The sequence below is a fragment of the Cardiocondyla obscurior genome, linkage group LG12 (genome assembly GCF_019399895.1).
Source record: "Cardiocondyla obscurior isolate alpha-2009 linkage group LG12, Cobs3.1, whole genome shotgun sequence".
Taxonomy (NCBI): Eukaryota; Metazoa; Arthropoda; class Insecta; order Hymenoptera; family Formicidae; genus Cardiocondyla; species Cardiocondyla obscurior.
The window spans coordinates 3,907,832-3,935,119 of NC_091875.1; the positions used below are offsets into that span (position 1 = coordinate 3,907,832).

The 27,288-nt window shown below is 42.5% G+C and overlaps 2 protein-coding genes across 2 annotated transcripts in view; one reads left to right on the forward strand and one right to left on the reverse strand.

The window, feature by feature from the left end:
• LOC139107134 (ATP-dependent DNA helicase DDX31) overlaps positions 1 to 22,074 on the forward strand; it is a 34,611-nt gene extending 12,537 nt beyond the window's left edge. The window contains exons 4-14 of the mRNA XM_070664471.1: positions 8,136 to 8,328; positions 8,522 to 8,604; positions 8,696 to 8,942; positions 9,093 to 9,893; positions 9,976 to 10,242; positions 10,317 to 10,537; positions 10,637 to 11,165; positions 11,252 to 11,482; positions 15,018 to 15,360; positions 19,098 to 19,296; positions 21,682 to 22,074. Coding sequence (XP_070520572.1) covers positions 8,877 to 8,942; positions 9,093 to 9,893; positions 9,976 to 10,242; positions 10,317 to 10,537; positions 10,637 to 11,165; positions 11,252 to 11,482; positions 15,018 to 15,360; positions 19,098 to 19,296; positions 21,682 to 21,820 — 2,796 coding nt within the window. The 5' untranslated portion in view covers positions 8,136 to 8,328; positions 8,522 to 8,604; positions 8,696 to 8,876 and the 3' untranslated portion in view covers positions 21,821 to 22,074. The remainder of the gene's footprint in view (positions 1 to 8,135; positions 8,329 to 8,521; positions 8,605 to 8,695; positions 8,943 to 9,092; positions 9,894 to 9,975; positions 10,243 to 10,316; positions 10,538 to 10,636; positions 11,166 to 11,251; positions 11,483 to 15,017; positions 15,361 to 19,097; positions 19,297 to 21,681) is intronic.
• LOC139106975 (uncharacterized) lies at positions 5,462 to 7,469 on the reverse strand. The gene is made up of 5 exons (XM_070664131.1): positions 7,128 to 7,469; positions 6,818 to 6,965; positions 6,651 to 6,733; positions 6,066 to 6,210; positions 5,462 to 5,992 (listed from the first exon to the last, which is right to left on the reverse strand). The coding sequence occupies exons 1-5, from the start codon at positions 7,194 to 7,196 to the stop codon at positions 5,793 to 5,795; spliced, it is 645 nt and encodes a 214-aa protein (XP_070520232.1). The 5' UTR covers positions 7,197 to 7,469; the 3' UTR covers positions 5,462 to 5,792.
• Positions 22,075 to 27,288: the final 5,214 nt, after the last annotated feature.

The following is a 27,288-nucleotide window of genomic DNA, read 5'->3' on the forward strand; positions in this document are numbered from 1 at the left end:
TCACTTCTGTCGCCCTCTTCCGCCGCTTTTTACATCTCTCTCTCTCTTTCTCGTTCTCTATCCTCCTCTCTGCCGAGGACGTAGGCGATATGGCGGAGGCGCCTGGATTTAATATTTTACACCTCAAATGTTCGGCGCGCGCGCGAGAAATGCAAAACAGCCCTGCAGCCACCCTTCTATTCCCTTCCCCCTTTTTCTCCCTCCCTCCTCCCGTATTCTCGTTCCCATCCTCTTCATAGCCATCCACAACGACTCCCCTTTTCAGCACGGATTGGATTTAAAACGCGCTAATTTGTCGAGCACGACACGACCCACGCTTACAGGCTCTTACGTGTGGCCCGCGTGGGCTCGCGCGTGTGTGTACTATATACGCGGGCCACAGTGGGCCGCATCTAAATTTAAAATCTGCTTTGCATAATGCCCGACCCCGTCGCTGCGCCCGTCGTCGACCCCAGAACCGCCTAATTGCGGGCTCGTTCGAGCCTCATGTCCCTTCGACACCTACGACGGCAGCCGTTCCCGAAAAACCGGCTTCTTCCGTCTCCACCCCCGGCTTCACTTCCGTTGCTTTGAATCGCCGGGCGCGATAACGTCGGTGTCTCTGCGTCTCCAAAGTTGTACCTCAATTTTCCGAAATTCGCGGTGCCTCTTTGCCTTTCGACGGCGCGATAGATATCAAACGCTAAATGATCGAAGCTCCCTTACTTGTTGAGATTTTTTTTCGAGCTTCAGCGCGCAGCCGAAATTAAAAAACATTTTTGGCAGTACCCGCTTTTCAGTCCAATTCGCACGCACGCACATTCGTGCGGCCGCGTGAAAGCCGTGGTAGCGATTTTTACGCTAATTTCCAGCACAGCATCGCGCGCGTAATGGCAATGCGCCATTGAATGGTAATTAAAATTGCCGCTGAATATTCAGAGCTTTAAAGGTGAATTTGCCGTCAGACACGGTACGTCGCCCCATAATTTACATCCATATAAGTGCGTCATTGGCGCGCGATATTGCGCGGCCAATTGCCAACAATTACCAATTACCAATTACGTAGCGCGGTAACGAGGCGAAGCGCGTGCAATTGCTCAAACCGCCGCAAACCGACATACGTGCGAGAACGCCGATGCCTCCTCGCTCTCCGTGGCCGGAAGTCGATCGAAGGAAACTCATTTCGAACAGTTCTTTCCTGGTGGAGGATAACGATTGCGGCAATTTAGCCCGACGTAGCAACGCAATCTAAACTGATACATCGAGTACGTATTATACGCCGATACTTCGCAGATCAAGATACAGTATTTCCCCGTAATTGAATACGAAGAAAGAAGTCGTTTCGCCTTTACGGAATAGCGCGGCGTATCATTTTCAGGTGATTACGCGGAGCCGAGGCCAAATATTTGCGCATTTTCTACATTTACCCGCGATTTCGTCAACGGTAAAATGTGAAATGTTTATTAGTTCTTTGAGGCAATTGGCGTGTTTGCACTTTTCGCATTAAATATGAATGTTTTATCGACGTGTAATGTAAAATAACATAACGCGCACGGTTTTGCACAGATTCATCAGGTTTTCGTCCCCATATGGGGAGGGGGGGGATTTGCTTCCGGATGCGATTATTGCGCCCTGTTGTCCGAGGAAAAGTCCGTCGCGGTGGTCACAACCGAGCTCGTTCCGCGATGTGCTTAATGTACTATTAAACGCAGCCATTGTGTCGGCAGCCGTCCATCGCGCTCACAAATTTTCCTTCCGTCGCTCCCCCGTTCGTTCACCGGGTCCCTTTTAGCAACCTTAAAGGACAAGGACAGAAAAGACGAGCCACGTGCCACCCTCGTTTCAACGGAGAAGGTACATCACACAATTCTCCCCCGCCTTCTCGTATTCAACTAGACCTCATCCGGTCATCGGTCCGCGTTTTCGATTTTCCATTTGTGGGGGAGAGTCGTATATCTCGCGGGACAGATGCGGCATTCATATGCTAAGACGTTTGGCCGAAATTCTATTGCTAAGAAACTGGGAAAGTAGAAAAAAAAAACACCCCCATAGATTTTTGTATAAATCGCAACGCGGTAATAGCTGTACGAGGATTCACTTTGATGTTGCGATTTTTATTTCGTTACAAGTCTGCGACGCTGTCCACGCCGATATAACGTCAAGAACGATTTTGTCGTAGGCTATTAAATTTTGCAAATTTCTCGGAGCCGTTCAGTGAATAATCTCTGAACGGAGGCAGAGCGAAGAACGCTAATGCAGCATCGCGAATGCCGCAATTACCGAGTCGATGATGAATCGACTTTCATGAGCGAGGAAAGATGAACGTTGCCGAAGGAAATAGAGATTTGCACGCGAAAGTTTGTTCGACGAAATTTTCCAGGCCTTTAAATTTGATCGGCAGCCATTTGTTTCGTGTTACAGTTAACGCGCAGCGAAATTTGTTTGTTCCAATAAAATGTAATTGGCTAAGTTTGTTACGTGGTGGACTTCGTTCTTTCAGCGCGCGGACGCAGCGCGTGCCTTCGGCTTACGTCAAAAATTGCATTATCGATTCAAGACGCGAATAACGCGTTCCCTCTCGTTCGTCTATAAATTAGTAATCTCGGTTTAGCGTTGCGAATATCAATTTAGTGGCGGGCGACGCGCGATAAAACTGAAATAAGGGAGCCGGACAGTCCGCGACGACGCATCGAGGAGAGTGCATACCTCTTGCCACCGTTACTGGCAGTTTCCTGCGATAACCCCGGCATTATACTCGTCGTTCCCGGTGAACGGGACGGGGGGAAATTCACAATGGTCCACAATGACTGGGCTAACATTACGAATTAGGCTCGGTTACGCGTTTATTGCCGATTCCGGTCCGGGACAGCGGCGTCGGCGTGTCTTTTCCTTTCGACGTCGGGGCGAATCGACGACAGGGCGTCGCGACGCTCGGCACCGACGCCACTGCCGAGACGAGAAGTATTAGCATTGGTTAGCTTTATGGGGCGTTCAGTTCCGCCGTTCTCTCTCGGTTCCGACTTCGCGGCCCTCACTCATTCGCGAGAGCGAGAAAGGGAGAAAGAGGCAGAGAGCCGCCACGGTGCACAGATCAATAAAATCTGCCTGTATAGAAAACCAAATCGGGCTCTCCGCTCTCCCGGCACGTATAAGTGTCACAAAGGAAGCGGAACAACGAGCGGTGATTAAAAAAAAAAAAGAAAGAAAAATTTGCGCCGATGACGCGTCGATCGCGAAGTGAAATTTTCGCTGCCTGCGGAAGCTTGAAAAATGATTATCTGATTTGAAATAAATATTTTATCAAGAAATAGGGTGTATTCTGAGAAAGGTTCTCTCGAATGAACGCGCTTAAATGCGAGAGTATGATTAATTAAAAACGACGCGATAATAGTATCGAAGGGGTGCCTAAATGATTGCCAGAAAATTTATCACTGTCGAATTTAGATATCGAACGGATATTTTGGAACGTTGTAAAGCTTGCGATATGTACTTTTTTTTTTGCGAGATTACTGATGCCCAATTCTCTTTCTCTCTTCGCGTTTTCTCGTTGTGGTGACTGGCGAGAGTCCGAGAGAGGGTGGAAATTGGGACGCGGTAATTATTAATCAATTTCCGTATTAATTGTTTTCTGGGCGGCGGGCTTAAGTGGTATGTTGTGTTCTGGTTCTTGGCAAGCTCTGCCCTGTAACCAGCTAAAGTGTCATGCGAGAAGATTAATTACATCGCGGCTACGTTTTATATGTGTCATACGAGCGGATACTCTCTTCTTCGGCCGCTCGATACGCCTCGAAGTAGGCGAGGTCACGTAAAATCCATTTTGAAGAAAATCACTAAGAAGGACGATAAACTCGTGCGATAATTGTGAACAAACATTTTGTTTTTTTTTTAATAATCAAACTAATATTTCAACGTGATATAATCAAAACGAATAATTGGCATTCGGTAATTACATTCTTATACTTCTTTGAACGATAAGACGCTAGTTGATTGCAATTTAAAAAAGGGGATAAAGACCTGCGATACTTTCCGTAACTAAGCATGAATTCTACAAGGTCTTATTAAAGCTTCCTTCGGAGGGCAAACATTTCTTCAAACAGATGTGACTCCGCCAGCCGTGCTCGGCAAAACCGTCCGGCTCCCTTCGTTACGTGGGGGATGAATAAAAAAAAGGGGTACATGAAAATAAAAGAGATCTACGGGAATGAGATTTCGCCGGTACTCCCGTTCCCGAGCCACGAAAGAGCCAAGTTAGTTTTATTTTACAATCCATCGGTTGCCGCGCGACACGCAGGGGTGGGTCCCGGTCCCTCATCGGGAGCGCGAGTCGAGGACCAAGAGGGAAAGAGACCCCGAAAGGGAAATGGGAAGGGTGACAGAGACAGAGGTAGAGAGACGGAGGAATCCTTCAGGACGGTTGGACGGGCGTCGCGACGGGGGTGGAACTGCTGTCAACTAGTGTTTTAAAAGTTTGCGACAGCCTACAAATTGACTCGCTCAGTTCTTTTTAAAAGCAGCGGCAACCAACCACGTCGCGCAACCCGCTTTCTGTCTGTCCCTGGCGCCAGAATTGCGTCGACGACTAAAAAACCCTTCTCGCGAGAACAAGTAATTTAACAAAATATCGAACAGATTGTTCAATAAGAACGTTTGTTTTTTTTTTTTCTCTCTCTCGTTATTTTATTTCTCAGTAAATTATACGTTTTCTTTACATTAATCTTTTTAATTTTAATTAATACTTTATGACTAAATGTAATAATAAATCAAGTGCAAATTATCTCACGATGAATTTCTAAAATAATACAGTATTTAATGAAATGAAAGAAATGTCTTTTAAATATAATAATATATCGATATCGTAGCATATTAGAATACACTTTTTGCAAATATAATATATTATAGAAAACCGATACGACAAAGCATCTCCAATAAATTGAATCGAGAGCTTTCTTCTATCATCTATTGTACACTTGATCACCGTTCTCAAGAGTATTGCGAAAAGTTGTGGCCATTCTCGAACAAATCGACTTCTATCCGGCTCTATCCGAAGAGACGGTCGATCCAGTATAGCGAATATGCTTGCGTGCGATTCGAATCCAGGAAGTTTAAAAGTATTTCGACGTAAAACGCGGTCATTTCTCATATTTTCTATGCAGCCACGCTCCGCCGGGGGCGCATTTGATACACTCTATTAGCCGCATCTCTCGACTGATTTATGAAGTTACTCTCCGCATTATTATACATTTTCCCCGTTTCGAAACCGAGATTTACCGCAGCAAAGTTTAGTGGCTCGCGTATATTCCATTAGGCAAAGAAGATCAATTGATATTCCGCCAGCTCAACATCTAAATTTTTAGAAATACCTTGCAGCGTACGAATAAATATACCAAGGCTAGTCATTTTAGCTGGATAAACAAAAATTTCATCATCTCATTTGAAATTTACGTCATTTAGAACATTAAAATAAATTTATAATGTTAATAGCTCGTTGTTAAAAATTTTATATATTTTTTTTGCAATTTTTATCATGCAATTCAAACATAAAAGTAGTTAAAAAGAATGTATTTACATTACAAGAAAGTATTAAGTTGGTTTTGTATGTAGTAAATAAATATTTTATGCCTAGAGCGCACAAGTCTTAAAGTTATGGCAAATAATTGTCTATGAAGTGTTAAGAAAGAAGTCTCAGTCTTTCTCTCATATTGTTCTGTAGATATCTTCTTCAATCCGGCGTTTCGATAACCGTTCGCCTTAGGCGTCAATGAGGATTGTTTCAGAATTATCCATGGCTCTTCTCAGTCACTTTCCGCTTTCTGCTATTTAGGTAAAATTGGCGGCGGTCGTGCCGATTCGAACATCGAAAAATTTTGCGAAATAAAGGATGGCGATTTCTGACCGCTATTAGGTATCGATACGAAATCCAACGCGTTTGTTTCGCAATGCGGGTTCTGATTTTGCTCATCGTACCATTGGTTCCGAGCTTCTTCCACGACCATCCAAAAATACACGCTCACAACTGTAATTATTATTGAGTACAATTATCGTATGTAGTAATATGAAATGCGTGAAAAAAAGATTAGCGCACTTACTCAAAGAGATGTTGCAAATCAACGAGTACCATAAATACAAATTAGTTTGCTGGTTGTGCACTATAAAATTACATAGCGCCACGGTCTGATCGATTACGCTAATCATTTGCAAATACATCCAAGGCACGGCACTCGTATGTCTTCTCTGTAAACGTACGCGGAAGTTAACGCGATCGTTAGCGAGTTGAGACAAGGTTATTACGTGCCGAAAATACATCTCGCGTATAAAGAATGCCTCATGAATTTGTATTCGATCGGCGACGTCGTTGCGACCTTTATCGTAAGAAAATAATGAAAATCGCGTTTGCGAGCGGAGTGTTGTAAAACGGCTAGACATTTTTAAGAAAAACGTTGGGAAATTCATAGATAATTTGACATTTATCTAAATTTAATAATTTAATATACATAAATATAAATAATTTCGAAATAAAATAGAAAACAGAATCAGTCGATTAAATTAACTTTGCTTAATGACTTTTATCCGATTACTCTGTTATCCGTTAAATATACTCGTAGCTTTAGTACGTCGATTTAATATCGATGAAGTAATTAAAAAATAATTAGACTGCGTTTCGAAGTGCTTACCGAGATTGATCCTGAAGCGAGATACGCACTGGCCAACAGAAACGAGACGGCGTATATGAGAAAACATATCAAAGCGGTTTGTGCTGAAATGTACATCTTCACGTTACACCACCGTCTATTTGCGAAAGCTATTTGAGCATCTAACAATAACTATGATCAGCTCTGACCTTTTTTCTGCAGCTGCGTGTATCTCAATGCCTGCATCCAATTTACTCCCAATATAGCCCACGTCTTGGCGGCTTCGAAAAACTCGTCATCGTCGTTCCTCGAGAAAAAAATACTGACCAACACGTTTATTAATAAAATCGAAATGGACTGAAAGAGAAGAAGCAGAAAATAATATCATAATCAATTATCGGGGATTAATATGTACGCTATCGGGCGGCCTTGCCCACAAATGTTCGACATTGCGACGCAACGCGCGAATTAGACAGCGTTTAGTTCCGAATGTATTAAACCAGAAAATTTTGAACCTACCATCGTATACGCCCCGATCATCCTCGCCGCGAACGACACACTGACGCAACATAAGCTACGACTTCCCATGATGGAAGTGAAACTTTTCGTCTGATCGCTTTGCCTCGCGGACACGAAATGCTCGATCCCACCGGCGTGACTTTACGCCTTACCTTGCCAGGCAACACTTGCACGATACGTTGTAAAAGTGTAAATACACATGGACAAAGGTAAATACACGTTTAGATTAAGTATCCGAAATTAATCTCGCGCACCGTTGTACCGCGCGAGAGAGACCCCGGCAACAATTCCCGAACGTGTTGATGAATAATTAATGCAACTCCGATCGCCACATAACGCGATGATTATCGATCGAGAGCCTAGCTTCGAAAAGCGCAAGCAGAATCGTCTCGCACTCGGCTGTCGCAATAACAATGTTGCCTTAGCTGTTTCGAACACCGAAGAGACACGTTAATGATACATGGCTGTGATCGTGATAATTAAATACGTCAGCGTTTTATCGCGCCTCACAATAATGTCGTTTCAACTTATCAAAGCCATATTTATCAATATACATATATCTTCTTTAAATGTAGGTCATGTGTGTGTTAGTACGTATAAGTTCACGAAATGTAACAATATAACTATGTAAAAAAAAAAAAAAAATTGAAATCTTACGTGATTTTGGTTTAAATACGAATTTTTGATGAACGAAGATGTTATCGAGCGCGACTTACTTTCTCCTATCTATGTTATGAGGATAATATTCAGTATAATATTTGAAATAAAATTCTTTGTACAACGCGCGTTACCGCTACGTAGCAGTCAAAAATCGCGGCACGCATTGCATGCGCAAGTTCATGTCATTGCTTTGCGCATGATGGCTGACTGTAGTTAGCATCGTTGGCGGGTGTCTGTACGCATCGATATTATTCCTTACGCAGATGTACGTACGAAGCGAATTAAACATTGTCACGGTATGTTAACAGTTGATATCATTAATTAAGAAAAACATTTGTTATGTTTCAGATTAAGATTCAAAGGAGAAGCCGGACGTGTTCTCGTCGTCGATATTTTCACGAACCGGTTTGTCGGTTTGTCTCCTCAATTTAACTTCCGCGTTTTTCGCAAGTATTGTGTGTGGAAGGAGGATCTGGTCTGATATTCTGAGAGGAGGAGGAGGAGGCCTTGAAGAGGCATGCATCGACGAAGCAGCCCCAAGGTAACCATACATTTTTTATTTTTATTTTTTTCTTGCACAGAATTATTTGCTTCGTCGTTTAAGTAATAGATAATTTAATTTTTATTTATTCAAAACTGAAAGAGGAATTAGAGGCGCGTATAGTTTCTTTTTCAAGCGGTGGAAATTATTTTCAGCGTGCCTGTAATTTAATTTTTTTTATTTTATGTTACAGGATATCGTCGTGACTACAAAACTCCGCCGCTGCGCATCGATTAATGAGTCTAAACTTTTTGTTCTGAAGTGTAAGCACTTCAGGTAAGGAATACACTTAGCACGTCGCAAAATAATATTATTTTTTAAATCAACCGAGTAACATATACATATATGTATTATTTTACATACACAGCTAGTCTGAATCTGAAATATGCGCATGCGTCAATGATCGGAGCAGTTCGCCACATGTTTCACGGTGAAACTTTCACTGTGTGTTCCACAACGTGTTTCTACAGTTTCATACAAGTACAGTTTTATAATTTACGTTGATAATTACATGTGTATACAGTGATTTGTGATAAACGGGACGTACGATGACAATTCAGGATACAGACATCTGTCTAAATGTTACGACGGGTTCGACTGTTACGACGAAAAAGGTAGGTTCTAGGTTAGGTTCACTTGATAGAAGTATCTGCACTTTGCACTGTGCAAAGGATTTATTTAATTCTTATGTAATTGCGATTAATAATTGAACAAAAACGTAAATAAAAGATCGACGAATAACGTAAAATGTTTGTGTTCAAAAGGTATTGAGAAGAACTGAGTCTTCAAAAACCTCAATTAAAAGATTGAAGAATCAGTCTTTCTGTAAAAATCCTGTGTTAAGTAAGGAATCAGAGAAAAATGCGAATACGGAACAGCCAGGGTACAAAAAGAGAATTAAACAAAAGTCATTATCAGCTATCTTTGCGAAAAAGTTAAAAGAAATAAATGTTCAAAATGTAAAACAGTCTCAAGCTCAATCTCGAGGTAATGATGTGACAGTAAAAGCTATAGAGTCTAAAAAAATTGAACAATTGACAACAAACAAAGAGGATATGTCTAAGACAACATCTCCAAGTTCTGATGTCCCAAATAAATCGCTTATTTCCTTCACAAAGCTAACAAGAGAAAACGTTGGCAAAACATTGTTGGCAAAAAAGAAAAATTCAAACCCTAAATTAAAAAAATCACTTTCTGATATTTTTTCAACGTCGTCAAAAAGTCAGATTGAATCAGATGTTCTAAATTTAACTCAAAAACACGGCATTTCTAAAGATAATTTTAAATTAGATAAAAAGAATGAAGTAGAAGCTAAAGAAGTACCTGTTTTGAAAAATACAAAGAATATAACTGTCTCAGACAAAAAGAGAAAAAGAAAACATAAAGAGAACATTTTAAATAAAGATAAGGAACTGGATAAATCTGTAAAATTAGGTGGAAAGGTTTCTTCTTTATTTGGCAATAATCCTGATGTACCAACTATAGGCCAACGACTTGTAAAGCCTGTAAATGAGCCAATTTTTACAAAAATTAATTTTGCAGATCTCAATATTCATCCATTTATGGTAAGTTGCATGCAGTTGACACTTGTAGAAAAAATGTTCATTGAAAATTAACTAGTTTAACACTTTACATCTTTTATTACAGATATCAAATTTGGAACAAAATATGGGTATAACTAAAATGACAACAGTTCAACAAAAAGCAATTCCTCAGATATTTTTAGCCAGGGATATTTTAATAAGATCTCAGACAGGCTCTGGTAAAACGTTAGCGTATGCTTTACCAATTGTTGAACTATTACACAAAATTAGACCAAAATTAAATAGAAATAGCGGTTTATCAGCCCTTGTGGTTGTTCCAACAAGAGAATTGGCCTTGCAGACATATGAATGTTTTCTAAAATTAGTTAAAGTAAGTTAAAAAATATTTTTAATGTATTAATATTTGTTAGACGTCAAAGTAACATTTTGAAAATATAATTTTAGTCTTTTACGTGGATTGTGCCGGGTTATATTATTGGCGGAGAAAAAAGAAAAGCGGAAAAAGCTCGCTTACGAAAAGGATGTAATATATTAATATCTACTCCTGGTAGATTACTAGATCATATAAAGCATACGAAAGCATTGAAATTAAATAATGTCAAGTATTTTGTATTAGACGAAGCTGATAGAATGCTTGATATGGGATACGAAATGGACATTTCTGGGTAAGCTATTTTTTATTTTGCGATAAAAAAATATAAATAATTATACGGATCACAGTGATAACAATATTAATTAATATTAATATGTATTATTTAATTTAGGATAGTGAACGCTTTAAAAGAATCATATTCTAATAACGTCGAGTCAGACTACGATCCTATGAAAATGTTTAAACAAAATAGTAAAAAATTATTTACTGATCAGGAAATCGAAAAAATTTCGAAAGAAAGTAACAAAAAATTTAAATCACCTGATGATAGCGATCAGATCGTTAATACTTCTTTATCAAAAAAAATTAAAAAAGACGAAAGACATTCCAATACGGATAAAAAATCTTGTTCGGAAGTGGAAAATGTCGAAAGCACACAAAGTTCTGAAAGTCAATCGAAGAGGCAGACAATCTTGTTGTCTGCGACTTTGACCCAGGCCGTTGAAAAATTGGCTGGTCTGACGATGCACAATCCAATCTTCGTTGACGCTGCTAAAGAGAATTTAGAAGCGAGTGGAGGTGATATTAGCGAGCTTAACGAGGATCTGGTAGTTCCGCAAAGTGTAATCCAGAGTTATATAGTCACCCCGCCAAAATTACGAATGGTCACTCTAAGCGCATACATTACCGGTAGATGCCAGGTAAGAGAATTTGTGAAGCTCCATCGCAGCAGCAATATACTATTGTGTCAATTTACAAATTATACATTTTCTCTTTTCGTTTTCAGTCTCCCGGGCAACACAAAATATTGGTTTTCATGGCCACGCAAGACATGGTAGATTATCACACTGAAATCTTATCTTCCATTCTTACAAAACCAATTGATGACGACGATGAAGACTCCGATCCGCTGGTTGACGTTGAATTCTTCAAATTACACGGGAATATGACGCAGAAAGACAGAACGGAGGTATTCAGAACTTTCAGTCAGACGAAAAGTGGTGTGCTGCTGTGTACGGTGAGTCAAATATTTTATTAAAAATAGATTTAAAGGCTTTAAACTTTTACGGAAACATTGCTTTTTTTTTTTATATTCTTAGTACATTACAAATATTTGAAATTTTTAACTTATTTATTTTTAAATATACATTTTACTTGAAAGCCAATATTTAAAAGATTAAATTAAATTAAATATTATATGATTAAAAAATATAATCGTATACGAAACATTGAAAAATTAAGAGAGAATAATAACGAAAGAAAAGCCAGGGATATCTGTCAGCACTCCCTGAGCTGTAAATTACTTTGTGGCTTATTCTTTCGAGATGAAATTTAATACCTCTGGACCCACGCTGTGTTCGGAGGTTAAAAAATATGTGGGCACATGAAGCCTTCGTAATGAGTATAATTACGATCATTTGTCTGTTCTTTGTGGTTTCTTTACTTCACGAAGCGAACGTTTAAAAGCTCAAACTTTATGCATTAACAATCCTTTCCCCATTACCACTATGATTATTCCTGATGCCATATCGATATTATTTTTGCGGGACTTGTGACGCCAAGCCGGTTGCCGAAAATTATTAAAAGTAACAGTTTTCTTTAAACGGAGGAAGCAACAGTAAATGAAAAGATACGTGATAGAAACGCGTTATGTAATTCCTAATTAAGATAAAAGAAAGCCGTTCATTAAAATGCTAATAATTATTAATCTTCTATAAAACGGTTTATTTTACATGTTAATGAAATCTTCAATGAAAAGAAAGATATATTTATTCGGAATCGCAATAAATGGCGAAATATTTACCTATTTGGGATATACTCACAGAAGAAGTGCCTGTTTCGCTAATTGCATTTCGCGAACGGCATAATTAATCACGACGCGATAATGTTTCGCGAAGTAACGGATAACTTTCTTTCTCCCTGCAGCTAATTACATTCGTGTTACATCGGCCAAATTAATCTGACGTCGAATAACAGAGCAACTTTCTGATTCGCATTGAACTCTCGGCGACTGTTTTAACTGTCGTAATTACCGGTGAAAGCGATCGATTTCGTCATTAGATGCGGGGACCGTCGAAAATAAAACGACGACGTCTCACTTCTTCATTCGCCAATTTAGATTTTAACGTGAAATACTGTTATGGCGCGTTCACGTGTGCCTGAATCTGAAATATCGCGGATATCGGAAGAATGCGTGCAAAAAAAAGAGGAAAAAAAAAAAAAAAAGCGAAACTGTTAAATCGGTGGCGGGATCTGCGAATCACAAACTTCACGATCGGCGTCACGCGAACGAAATGACAACTCTTGCCGTGAAAATTAATTCTTTTCTATCAGGCGATCCTTCTTTTCTCTCTCCCTCCTTTATGAATTTGACGCTTGATTCAAAAATTTAGAGGTTTCGCCGCGGGTCCTCATTATTCTTTCCACTATCCTCGTTAAGTCCTATACATTGCAACTAATTGACGACCTGTTTTCGCGAAGCATGCCGCAAATCTGTCACAAATCGTTTTTCAAAACAAAAAAAAACGATATCAGAATCTACAAAATCAGTTCTTAATATAAAGAAGTTTGTTTGTTAGATTTTATAGCTTAATTTATTCTCAGCTTTATTTCTTTCGAATTTTGCACACGTTATAATTTTAAATCGAATATATCCTTTACTCCTTTCAACGCTAAAAAATATTGATTGATTTTTATAATTTCTATAATACCTATTTTATTCAGATTTATTATTAGAAAACATAAACTTTGAGAGATTTAAGCACCTCCGCTTCGTACTGTAAAAATTAATTATCTAAAAACGTAAATAGAGTTATCAAAAGCAATATCAAGATACAGAGGGTTCAAAATATGAAAAATATGTGAATAATTAAGTCCCTGAGAACATGCCAAGCACTTATTCGCGGTTATTAAACCAATGAATCCCGGTCGCGCGAGCATATCGACGTGCCGTTGCCAACGTTAATGCGGACGCGAGAGGGAAAAGGAGGAAGACGGAGTAATTTACTGTGTACTTAGAGAGACGTCGGGCATATTTAACTCCTTAATGTTGGATCCGCGGAATGTGCGATGGCAGCCGCCCACGTTTTACGGCGTCGCTACCACGTAGGTTTTACGGCCGCGTTATTAATTTCCACGTTGGAAAGCCAAGAGGGGCACCCGCGACCGGAATGGTTCGCGGTTCTCAGCGGTGGTGGATCCGGATCCACGGGGTGATCTATGGCCCGAGTGAGATGTTTTGAGCAGGCGATCCGTTCTCGATCCCGCGGCCCGCGATCCCCGGTCCCTTTCTTAAACGATCGTTTGTCTTAATCGCCGCCATCGATCGCTCTTCAGCCGCGCCGCTCTCTTTACGTGTGTTGAAACCGGTGGCAGCTATCGTGCTCATATCGTTTTAATGTGCCAGGCGCACTTGCTCCGATTGCACAGCCAATCGGTGATTACAGACTCGCGTTAAACTTTGGACGACTGCTCTTCAAGCGAAATTCCTACCGAGCGACAGCTTGAATTATAGCGACGATGTCGCTGTAATTAGTTAACGTCGGAAGCGTTTAATTAATTTTAATTTTTAATTCCCGCGTAACGAACGATCCAGGGTTATACGTGAAAGTTATGTCAAGCACTCGATGCGTTCTTGTAATGTTTTTTTTTAGCTGACCATTGCGTTATATAAAGTTCCACATCGTAGAAATTGACTTCGCCTTCCGTTCGGTCGTTTTTCTCTCGTTAAGGCTCTTAATTGCGCGGAATAAATAGCTTTATCGATATTCATCGAGCGATAAGACGTAACGGAACACTCGCAGGACCAGCTCGGGAGATTCGATCCGATCGATATTTATTTCATTGGACCGGGGATTTCTCTCTCGTATTCCTTCACGCTGGCGCCCGGATCGCGCCGTTGTCGACGTGCGTTGAATTAATAGCAGGAAAAGATGTAATAAGAATACACGGATGCGCGTCCGTATCGTGCCGCGAAAGAATTCCGGGGTGCCACGACGCCCCCCACTGGTGGTCTGGGATTAGTCCCCGGGGCCCGTCAAGCCCGGGGGAGACCCGGTGAGGCTCTCGCCACGGTAAATCATCGGCTAGCCGAACGTAGGAAATCAGGGCCATGCTCAAACGTTCGCCGTTGGGGTCTCGCAGCAGGCGCCCGCTGCCAGCCGCGCGTATTCACGTCGCCACAAAACGAGAAATCGCCGCGGTTTGTAAGACATTTGTACCAGCAGGTCGCAGACTCGCCTTTGCCGCTCTTGTTCGTGGAACGAGCCACTTCTCGGGCAGGGGTTGAAGCGCGATTACCGCCGAGGACATTGTTCAGAACAAATTACGGTAGAATTACGAGCTTTCGCTTATTCAAATTGTTATATCTACTTTGTACTCTGTATCTTGATAAAAAAAAAAAAAAAAAAAAAAAATTGATGTTTCTTTAGATGTCTCGTGTGACGTGATAGTCTCGTTGCGTTCGATTAAAGTTCTTTGACAAATATTCAGTGTGTTAGCTGTCGTTAGGAGTGGTTTTTATAGCATAAGATATAGTTTTTTTAATTATCTAGGATGTCGCAGCTCGAGGATTAGATATGCCGAAGGTAGATTGCGTAGTTCAGTACACCGGTCCGATTTCGGCCAGAGATTACGTTCATCGAATTGGTAGAACAGCGCGTGCAGGTTGCTCTGGCACGGCGACAATCTTTCTGACGCCCTCGGAAATCGAGTTTGTGCGAATGCTCGAATCGAGGCGCATCAGAATCAAGCAGCAGGACATGAATGACATTTTAGACAAGCTACTAGGACCATTTTGCAAACACAACTCCGTGCAGGCGGCGGCTATCGCCCTCCAAAACGATTTCGAGAATTTATTATTGGAAGACCGGCAGCTTGGCGCAAAAGCGTGTAAAGGTAAATATATAATCGTAAGGCTCGTTCAGAGCGGGCGTAACAATATTTTACTGTTCCTACTTATAGCACAAACGTACAGTACGTATTTTTTTTTTTTTCATACGTCGAAATCGAATATAAAATTGATCTTTCCACTAATACAAATTTAAAGTTCGACGGTAACGCCGCTATACAAACAGTAATGTAATCCCTCTCCACTTATTAGCATATATATTCGCTTGTATATTTTAAGAGGTGCGCGTGCAATAAAAGCTTAAATCTTTGCTTTCGTGAAAGACGAAGTGTTGATGAGGAGTCGCAAAGGATGAGTGAACATCTACTTTGACGCAGTTGGATTGTAACGAAAGCGAGCTGACTTTCAGGGTAGACTAAGCCAATTCCAGCGAGTACCCCGCTCGCATATAAAGCAACCCCTGCGCGTACACGTTATGGGGCTCTTATTCCGTCTCCCTTCACATTCGCCTCGTTCGCCACTTGGATATTTACATAGTCTATGGACGAGGAGGGATGATCCTGTTTGCCATGCCACGGTTACTCTATTAGGGTCGTTACGGAAAAGAATTTATTTGCTGCAATAATAAATCCATTACACCCGGTCTAATGCTCGTCAAGTGAAGACATTATCCATCTCATATTCACAATGACTTTTTTTTCTCCTCCCCGCAAATCTATTTGCTTTTCCGTATAAATATTTTCAGTGAACTTGTTGCTTTCTTAAACCGCTCCGCGATTATTTCCTCCAGGGCTAAAGACAAAGCTCCATAATCGAACTTTCAACGCGTATACGTAATTCTAAGCGGTTTTCCTTCTCGAGGGATTTCGGCGAGATTTCTGATTTCACCGAAACACGATTAACGAGTCTTGCACATCTTACGAAAATTACTTCCGCGGAAGTGCATTAACGACTCGATGTTACGTCGATTGCCATAACCGCGCGAACGAGCAGTTTCCAAAAAGGAAATTCGGGACCATTAATCTTTCTAAGAGGTTTTCGAGCTTCGAAATTGTCCCGCATCAGCCGAGGCTTTACACGAAGGTTAGCCACGGTTTTTGAGCGCTTAGCCGCCCCAGATTTGAGTGACGTTACACAGCTAACCACTTGACCGTTCCTCTGCACGTTCCGAGTGATTGATAGATTAATTGCCGCCGCCGCCGTTCGTGACTTCGGTATTGCACTTTTCGCATGGAAACCAAGGGAGCGAATGAAAGGAAAGCAGGAAGTGGATAACAAATTAGTTAACATCTTTCGATATATCCACTGGCGCCATTTGTTGTAAGTCATTCGTTTATTCTGATATATGCCCATATCGATAAAAGTAATTCGAAATATTCGGAAATTTTATTTGCGACAGATACGCGAAAGAATAATTTTTAACGCGAGACACTCGCATTTATCTGTATTCATTCGGCGTTCGTTCGCTAAGTATACATATACACCCTTTGATACAAATATTCGTTGTTATTCGCGTTTTTATTCGGCTATTTTACATTTTTCATGTTTAAGCTAAAATAAACTGACCGTGCTAAATCAGTGATAACGTTGTATATCGAACGTAATACAAGGCATAGTGTTAGAATTAAGATCGTAAAAACGTTCGTGCAGCGGAAGCACAACAATGGAAAATATCGTGACGCGAGAACACATTCTGCGTTCACCGCGAAAATTCCAAAATTTATTTAATTCGCGGCTGATGCGGAGACTGTCGACGAGCGGAGAAGTGGAAATCTCGCTAATTCGTAACATTATCACCCCAATAGAGCTGAACAGTCTTCAATAGCGAGTACAGCTCTATAGAGCCGCGACCCTCGCCAGTAACCTGAGGGATTCATCCCTTACTCTCATCCCGTATATACGATTTGAGCCTCGTGTCAGTCGCTTGGCTATATTCCATTCGTCATAGTTTTTTGTAAATACTTTTTTTTTTTTTAATATTAAAGCTCGGCAAAAGCAGTACAATAACAAGAAGATAATTAGTAACCGGATTTAATTTTACACAATCTATTTTGTTGGATAAAATTAATTTATTGATCTAGACTTGTTCGGATAATAACATGTAAATTAACATAATAGATCACAGCTTGTGTGATTAGGATGGCTATAGAATTGACTTATACTCCTTTTATATTTATTCATACACCTGTTTATTAGCTTGCAAAATTTTCAAGACCACGCGTAAAATCGTTTTAGGAAAGAAAAAAGAAAATTTTTTTTTTTTTATTAATTATTATAGCGACTGTAATAATGCTGTCTGGCTAATCTCTCGCACTTGTCGCGAGTTAGATCGAATTCAGTGTATATCGTTCGCGCGCCTTTCACAGAGGGTGGCCGACACAATCCAACCACTGAATGTGACTTCCGCCAAAACCACTTACGCTTTGTGGCGAGAGACTCTTAACAATACGATACAGGATACAAATACAATAAGACGCAGTTACATCACTTAGGAACAATGCTACTCCGCTCTTGCACCCCCGTTCTTCCCGCCACTCGGGCCTCAGTTAGACACCGCCCCCACGTGTGATTTATGTGCTAAATGGAGAAAAACATTTCTCCCTTTTCAACGCTGACACCAAGCCACAAGAAAGATTCTAGCGGAGTTCTTATGCGTGGCAGGGAAGAGCCGAGATTGGAAGCAGACGGAAATCAGGACGGAAAACGTCGAAAAGTAAGTCCGACCGCGAGAGAATTATGAAGATTAGGGGGGATTCAAGCGGAACGTGTAACTAAATCTACTCGGTCGTATATAAATTCATTGTGCCTCATGGAAAAAAAAAAAATATATATATAGATGCCGCGTTTAGATATAAAAATACAATAGCAAGCTGCATTTAGTTTACTCGAGAAAGTTTATTAATAATTAAAAAGTAGGAAACGTGCCTCTTGTTTCGTACTTTGTTGCATTGCTATCTCATCGTGAATTTGACGTTATTATTTTACGAGAAATATCGTCGCTGCTTGATCATAAAGTTTTAAGCGGCGCGATATCCGGTATAATGAACGACGAGCCGAATTCGCCTGCTCTATCGGGACTAATTGCGAGAGATATTTCACACGGAACGCCAACGATGTGCACATGTCGAGTTCTCTCAGAACCAGAGGTCCCCCGAGTTTCTCACCCGTGCGCACAAGTAAGAGACGTTAAGAAGGGACGCGAGGGTGACTATTAGCTGCAGCACTTGACTCGACTGCCTCCTCCTCACCGTTAATGCCCTTTAATAGCTCGCCACGGGGCGCGCGCACACCCCATGGAATCGACTCAACCCCCGTAGAACCACCTAATGGAACTGCGATTAATATGGGCGCACTACATGTAACCGATCATTACGTCCGAAAGTCGCACGTGATCTCTTAAATGTAAACGAGATAAGTGGCACTCGAGACGCACCTCTCGATTTTATTCACATTTTAAAATATTTTTTTTTCCTTCCTTTTCTTTTTCCGAGGGATTACATGACTTTAACGCTTTGCTGTTGATTGCGACGTATACTTGCGTAACGGTTTATTATGTTAATAAAAAGTCGCAATTAATTCGAAACAAAATACATATTTATTCTTCAAAGTACAATTATCGTACATCATGAGAATAATTACGGCGGTACAATTTTTTTCTTTCTTTTTTTTTTTCTTTCTTTATCGTACTTAACATTAGTACAATCTGCTGTACGTATCTGCAATGGGAACGAACGAGTGGAAAGATAATTGTTTTATTTTACATAAGAATCGCTCTTTTCTGCAGCCTACATCTCTTGGGTGCGTTTCTATTCAAGCTATCCGCGCGACATGCGCGAAATATTTAACCGAAAGGATCTTCATCTGGGTCACTATGCCAAGAGTTTCGCGCTGAGGGATCCGCCGCAACGAATCAGCGGAATTGGCAAGAAGCTGCGCGATAAAGAAATCTCGCGGCCTACGCACAATAATCGTCTGTCGAACAAGTAAGTATACAAGCTCTCGTTCTTCCTTTTCAATTTGCGAAGCGCGAATATGTGAAAACGCGTAGATCGACGCGTTTTTTTTTTTTTTTAATTCACATTTGTTCCCATCGAGGAGTCACGTATAATAGAACTTTGATAGCGCGCGCGCTTCGCGTCACGCACAGTTGCGGTGGACAATATGCTCCGATTTCAGTAGAGAATATCTCGAATGGTCCGGCTGTTGACCCGCTCAGCTGACGTTTCGACCGCGCGATTGCGAAGCTCATCGTCTCCGGAGTGACGGTATTAATGACGGATTCACGCGTGGCTTGGCGTGTTAACCGCGACGCGCATCCCTAACTCACCCCCGCGTGCGCGTGCACGGGCGTAGGGCGAGCGGTGGCACGCACACGCCATGTGCGTGGATGCCTCGGCTCGGCGCGGCTCCTGGAGAGGTTTGAACGCATCAAAATTGTCGCTCTGTGTCATCCGTCATGTACGACGAACGGGCGGACGTGTTCTACGGTGGCTGGCAACCATAAGCCATACGGCTCTCATCGTGTTCATCCTCGTTGTGGTCCCTCGTTCTCCCCTTCCCCCCCGTTCCGCGTTCCCTCCATTTCGCCGTAACTCGCGTCGTCTCGCTCGCTCGTGACAAGTGGTATCTCATTCCTTCTCTCGTTCTGCCTTTTCTCTCTCTCCCTCGTGTGTTCCACCTTCACGCGGTGTGCATTTCACATGGCATTCTGCTGGCTTCTGCTCTTCTCCAGGCTTCTATCCGTCTCTCCTTCTCTCTCTCTCTCTATCTCTCCATTGTTCATAATTATACAATACGGCTATTAAACAGACTGATGCGACCGCCACTTCCGGTCGTGGCTGCGCCATTTACGGAAACCAGGGGACGGAGCACGAGCCTCCCTTCTCTCTTTGCCCCCGTCGTTCCGTCTCGCTCACGCGTCCTCGAAATCCTGAAACTGTCACCTACCCACCCGCTCGCATGCTTCTTCCCCGCTCGTGTGCCCTCTTGCGTACCCTGATTTTTTTTTTTTCGACGCGAGCCGCTTCCCGCCTTCTATTCATATTTTATCCTCTATTATTTTGCTTTTAATTTCGCCAAGCGTCATCTCTAATGCCGTATATTTTACTTCTATCGCTCGCCGCATCCGATTTGTGCACGCACGCACACATTTAGTCCGCCGCTCTTTCTTTTCACGGCTGCAAACGAGTCAGGTCCCAACCACCACGGGCGTTGTACTACGTAATTTCTACGCCAACGTTCCTTCTACTTCATGTATCACGTCGTCCACATCACGCGAGTGCCTGCCGCGTTTTTACCGAGCTTTATAATTCCTGTGTTCTCCGGCGATCATTTGCCTGCGCTGCCATGTTCTCCGTCCTCCTTTCGCTCCTCCACAACACCGTCTCTCCCTGTCGGCCCTTTTTTTTTTTTCTTTTTTCCTTTTTTTTTTTTCGCGTTACGCGCGGCAAATCTTTTTCCCCGAGACCGGCATTACGCATTAACGTGTTTAATGCGATTTGAATGGGCGTGCTTTGGGTGAGCACGGCGGGCAACCGACTGGTGCCCTCCGCACGGGGAGAGAACGAGTCAGTTTTAATGGGTGAAAGGCGGGCACCGAGCTGACGGTCCAATGGATCGAGAGACGACCATGGTGTACGCCTCTGTGGATGCGATTTCCTGTACGTTTGTGTGCGTATCTTAGCCCGAGTGCTTCTGCGAGTGTATGCACGCGTGTGTTCGGCGCGGCTTCACATCGTCCACCTCGCAGTTTCCTGCGGGACTCGCGAGAATCGGACGATAATTTTTATAGTTTTAAACTTTGCAACTGGAACGATCGGTGCTGTTCCACAACTCGAAAATATAGAATAGGGTTAATATAATTAATTTTTTTTTTATGCCATTTTATGCGTGCGTTTTTTTTTTTTTTAAATAAATATGCGCATTATTTTATATGCAATTCCATTGCAGTTGAAAATATATCTTGCCGATCGTTACTCCAAAGTTAACTGCGAGACTTACATGAATTATCGGTTAAACGAAAGCTTGCCATTGTAGGCCATAAAGCGTAATAACTTGTACTTCGTGCGTGACGCGCAGCGGTGGACAAAAACGTGATAGCGGACGTGAAATTTGGTACGGCAGTTGGTGGAAGCCCACCTCCGTTCGTCCGTGGGGTGTATCTTTGTATTTTGATGCGCGCGCGCGTCTGGTTTTTATTCTTTTTCTCTTTCTTCCTTTTATTTTTTTTTCTTTCTTTCTTTCTTTTTTTTTGCCTCAATTTCCGATTACCGCGCTCTGTCCTCACCACATGTCGTTTACGTCGAATTATTGAAAATTGCGGGTTAGTCCTAATGTGAGAATTAAAGTGCGTGCACTCTCGCTTTTAGATCAGACGGAGTGCCGCAGAAGAAACGGAGGACCCAGGACGGCGACGGGCAAAGAACAGGGTTGCTGAAGAGGGTTAGAATGCTTAACACCTCTGAATACGATAGCGGCCTCGAGCCCCTGAAGAAGCCAGCGAAGTGATTCCCGTGCGTCGTTGCAATTGTGCATTGGTTCGATTGAACATGTTGTCAACAGAATTTTAATTGAATGTTTAATTTATGTATGTCCATTATTTCCCTTCCCAAATACTTTTAATACGAAGAAATGAACGTATTTTTTTACTTAAATTTTTTTTAACACTTTGAAATACATTACAGAGAGAGCTTATCATTTACTTTTGCTTCCCCAAAGAAAACTGTTCTACATTTACATTACACAAGAATTTTTGGCAACCATCTACGTATCTTTTACGTGGCATTTTGAATGTGATTTAAATATAAATTTTGAACCCTAGGTCTTTTTTTTTTTTTTTTTTTTTAAAGGCAATATTAAGAATGTTTACTTCTTTTTATTATGCGTTTCTTAAGTCATTTAAGATATCGTTTTTGCAGCGCTAATTAATGGTAAATACGCTGCGGCAAAATCCAGCACGACGGAAAATGCCGGCTTTAGGGAAATTAACCGTAATGATATCGCGCTAATCGCATGGTATGAGTTACGTCGAATATGCTTTCGCGGTCACGAGATCGCGCAACGTTTTAACTCCCTTATTCGCTGGCTAGCCCCGCTTATCTCGTTCCCCTCACGATAATTAGCAATCACCTTCTGATAGTACATACTTACAAAACCGCCATTTCGCCGGCGTCATAACGATATCACGCTAATTGCACCTTCGTTTCCACTCCGGCGTACCGTCCGCGCGGTCACGAAATCGTAACTCGCGCTATTGCTAAGAGCGAATTTCGTACTTTGCAGCTTGATATCGTCTTTTATCTGTTATCTTACAATTTAATCAAAGTTTGCGTCTTATGCAAATTATTTTTAATACACGCCTCGGGAATATTTATTTATTTTTTTTTTATTGCAGCAAAGGTTTTTTTTGCCTTTCATAATCAAATTAATTTGACGTCGAACTCACGCTTCTCTTCCACGCTTATATTAAAACACAAGTGCATAAATATTAAACGATTACATTTAATTTTGACTCCGGTGCACTTTGGGGTCAACGTAAAACAGGCGGTAACGTTGAAAAGCTTGCGTCGCATACATCGCATCGTATAACACCTACGTGCACGCTTATGCACATGTGTATCGCGATGGAATTAGGAGTTTCGTCGCCGGGGCTAATTTACCAAAGGGTGCTAAAGAGCTAACGTGCGGTGCTTCTTCCCCGGCTTCCTCGGACTCGATTTCAGGCAGCGCAAGGGCGCCCTGAGAGACACGCAATACATACACTACAAAGGATCTCGGCACGTGATTGCACAGCTATGTGCCTGCAACGAACGGGAACGCATTCTTGCGAGGAAGGGGCGAGGGAGAAGGGAAGGGGGGTTAGCATCGGACACGGGGCACGTCGACGAGGGGGCCCCGTCGAAAGGACCCCTCGCGGAGGAGAAGCGGCGAGGAGACGTCACGGGGACGATGAAAGAGGGACGCGCGGGCACGCGGAGGGCATGATTAATACGCGAGCATTATTTTCGGATTTTTTGCCGCGCGATCCGCGAGCACAAATTGCTTGCAAATAAAGGCGGCGTCGAGCAACTATCGCCGCCGGTAGGACGGCGGCAACGGCGGCGGCGGTGGCGGGAACGAACGGAAAGGAAGTCACGGAAGGAGGCCGAGAGGAGAGCTCGTCCCGAGTTTAATTTAATTTAATTATGCCCTCTTTCTTCGCTACCAGCGCGCCTGAAGATAGATGGCGGCCACGGAATCTCGCACGTCTCGCCTCGGCACGTTTCGCCGTCCCGTGCAAGCGTAACCGCGATTTTCGCGACATAATTCGATCTCCATCCAAATTACGTGACTCTCGAATTAGCTGCGTATTCCTCGGACCCTTTGCTTCTTTCGTCTCGCGTCGATTCCGCGGATCGACGAGCGCTTTTCGGAAGCGTTTACTTCGAAAAGAAACGTAATTTAACAAGCTAACTTTTTTTTTTTTTCTTTTTTTTTGCAATATCGCCTAGTGCTTTTAATCTTTTTCTTTACCTTTAGCGGTATCTCGTCAACGAATTAAAACTTTTTTTTTGGTTCTCTTAAGAGGAAAAGAAAAATGCATCTTTGGTTTAGCTTTGTTTAAGCAACGCTACTCAATTCTCCTCGTTGCGCAACGCGGGGCGATAGCGTTTCGCATTCGCGGCGGCGTGCGATTTAATTCAATCGCACGGGTTTCCGCGCTGTGACGGATACGTTTTCGAGCACCGCCTAGAGCGCGTTGTTACGCGGTTTGGCGCTTAAACGCCGCGCGAATTAAGGCGGACGCGTGATTGATCGCGGTGATAAATCGATCGTCTTGGGCAACATCACGCCGACATATGTTTATCGCGCGATCTGATGAAAAGCCGCGCGTTCGCAATTTAATTTAATCGCGCGCGTTATTTCGCGCCGACCGCCGCGCGCGTACACATTTTCGAAACCCACCCAAGTGGCCATCTGCGAGCGGCCGCATTAGACGCGCGAGCGGAGCAAAGAGTGCGATATTTATTCGTAATGCGCATCGCAATTCGTCGTGCCGCGGCATCAGTCATAGTCATCGCGAGCGAGCGTGCGCGCGCTCATAATGAACCGTACGATTAGGATATCCCGTTCATTTCTTCGTTCGTTTGTTCCTTCGTTCCAGGGGAGTAAACGCGACTCGTGGGGACCGAATAAAAAGATGTCTCACGGAAACAGGGTCGGATTTATATGTAAACTAGTAAAACCGTCAGCCTGCCAACGTTTCGACTGCGTATCAATTAAACGAGCTGACGGTCTGGGGTATCAATTTGTTATAGAGATAAAAATACCTCGACGGTGGCAGCTGTAAAATGCCGCGGGGCAAATCAGGAATACGAATACGAAACCAGGAAATATGAGATACGGGCCGGGTCCCATTGTTAGAAGAATATAATATGTTCTTAATATTTTTAAGTACCCCCGAAAATGTGCGTGACAAAATTGTAATTGTAATAGATAAAATCAAGGTACTTGTATTTCATCTTTGTACGCGTATCGTACGTGCGAAAGCCTCAGAGGTCGGCTTTAGGTCTTCGACCCTCATTACCCGTCCCTGCGCGGAAAGAGGATAATCCTCATTACCGCGAGATATGCGCAGCTTGAGGCCGATTAACGCAACGAGAAAAAGGTGGGCCGCAGGTACCCGGGCAAGAAAGGGCCTCACCGTGGGGACCGACTCTAACCGCCCTACGCCCGCGTCGACGACCGTTTCTTACGCGTGAAACACCCGCGGTGACGCGCGCGAGGTTCTTTCTAATACGGGCCACAAAAACGTAAGCACTTATAAGAGGCGTCGATTATTCCACGTGATTACCGATTTCCGACCAGTTAACGACTTTTTCGAGCCGCTTACCCCACCGCGCGTATCACTAATCATTACCACACGTATCCCGCTCATTGCCTTTGAATTTCACGCCTCGAATCGACATCGATCCCCGCGAACTCGTTGAAAATCGAGATCGAAATAAAGCCCCTGTAACGAACGTTTAAATTTTCACGACGTTCTAATCTTTGCCGTCGTTATAATTATTTTATTAGTACGTAATTAGTTTTGAGTTCTTACTTTGTTGGCCGGGTTTCTCGATTTTTTTTTCCCAGTGAGATAGATGATTCTAAGATGTCGATTTGATGACTTTTCAACTAATTATTTCTCACTAGTTACCAGCTACTGCGATGAAAAATATTAGATAATTAAATAGAGAATTGTATTTGTTCTTTTTTTTTTTTTATTTCACCGAGAGAAATTATTATCATAAATCTCGCGGCACGTTTGTACTGTTTTACGATAGAGAAAAAAAAAAACCTCGGAGAATAAAGGTCGACGTGCGCATTTGCTTTAATCGCGCTACTTTTCTACGAAATCAACGTTTTATCCGCAGATATGTTTGTGTCGTATGACGTACTATTTACTCGGACAAAAGATATTGCAAACGTTACGGATGTTAAAACAACATACAGCTTGCGTGACCACGTTACTTCTTAAGCATTCCAAGGTGTAAAGTCTTCATCGTTTTCCGATTTCACGCTCAGAATTAACGGCAATTTATTACGGAAATTGCCCGCCGCAGCTTGCCGAGCCTCTCACTTTTTCCCATCTGGAAAGCACTTTTTTTGATAGCTCCCAGTGCAATTTCTAAAAGACTGAATTAACTTCCATCACCAATACGAAAATAATTGACGTCTTGTTCCAAATGGTTTTCTTTCTTTTTTTTTTTCTTTTTACCGCCGCATTTTATGCTCGAATTAATTTCTAATTGCATCGAAATTCAGAGCCAAAAAGCAAAAATTTGTTCTCGTGCTTTTCCGTTTTATGGCCAGCTATTAAATTCTTTTTCTCAAGCACGGTGTGGATTAAATTTCCCTAATATACCCACGTCGCGATTCCCCGCTCTCGATTTTCGCGAGCGGCGTAATAAAGGCACGAGAAAGAAAGAGAAACTCCTGTCGTGGCGGCAGGAAGACGAGGCAACCGTTTCCGCGAAGTCGACGAGTGAAATCCGTTCGAGGACGCGTTAGAATCGGCACGATTAGCATTTTACGGGCCGCGCATATCCCGTGGAAACGTTTTATTGGCGTGTCGTGCGAAGGAGCCATAGCCTTGCGCCGCCGGCAGCGACGATGGTTGCAGGCTGCTTGCAACCTGCACTCTTCCCTCGTTATTTTCTCATGTATACGGTCTGCATATTGCAACGTGATTCCGCGCTCTCCGCTACCGTCGCTTAAGCTTTCCGCCGCTCGGCGGGAATTATTGCCCAACGTTCGTGCGTACTCATCGACGTGTTAATCCGGCTAGATCATGTCGCAAACTGCAAATTAAGGCTCGACGTCACTCCCGGGATCTTTTTCTTCATTTAATTCACGTGAAATTAGCAACAAACGCACGATTTCCTAGATTCCGGAAGTCGATTTCGAAGTTTAACGTAGATTTGATCAAGTATAACTTTACGACGTTTTAATAATTATTATTCATACCGAGTCGATCAATTGTATTCTCATATGCGTCCGACTAATTAAGACAAATATTTGTTACGTGCCATGTTGGTTTAATGGTTATCTGAGTCGAGCGAATGAGACAATGTTAATCCAATCAAGCTAAAACAAAAAAAAATGAAAAGGAAAAAAGACAAGAGACGTGATGCAACGTCACATTGCACAGCCGTGGATATCACCGTACACGAATCGTGGTAGATTTGCCGGTCGATAGGATTTCTCGTGCATTAGCGCGTTACTGCGCTCGATCGCGATAAGTAACAAGCTGTAAACTACTTTTCCCTACGCGACGCAGGGACTGCGTGCGATTTTGTTGGACGGCACATACGATAATAGTCCACGTACGGCGCGGTTACTTAACGTTCATTATAATTAACACGCTCGATGCGTTAGCTTTCCCAGGAGGAAAGCGAGAATAATGTGAGCTTGTAATCGTCGGCTCGTAGCATTTAGTTTTTATCGTTTCC

Bases quoted from the DNA above. Each gene is read 5' to 3' on its own strand.
- LOC139106975 (XM_070664131.1), bottom strand. From the start codon at position 7,196: ATGGGAAGTCGTAGCTTATGTTGCGTCAGTGTGTCGTTCGCGGCGAGG. The intron at 6,734-6,817 runs GTCAGAGCTGAT...TGTACATTTCAG, and splicing joins CACGCAGCTGCAGAAAAAAG to CACAAACCGCTTTGATATGT. The intron at 5,993-6,065 runs GTAAGTGCGCTA...TAATAATTACAG, and splicing joins GATTTGCAACATCTCTTTGA to TTGTGAGCGTGTATTTTTGG.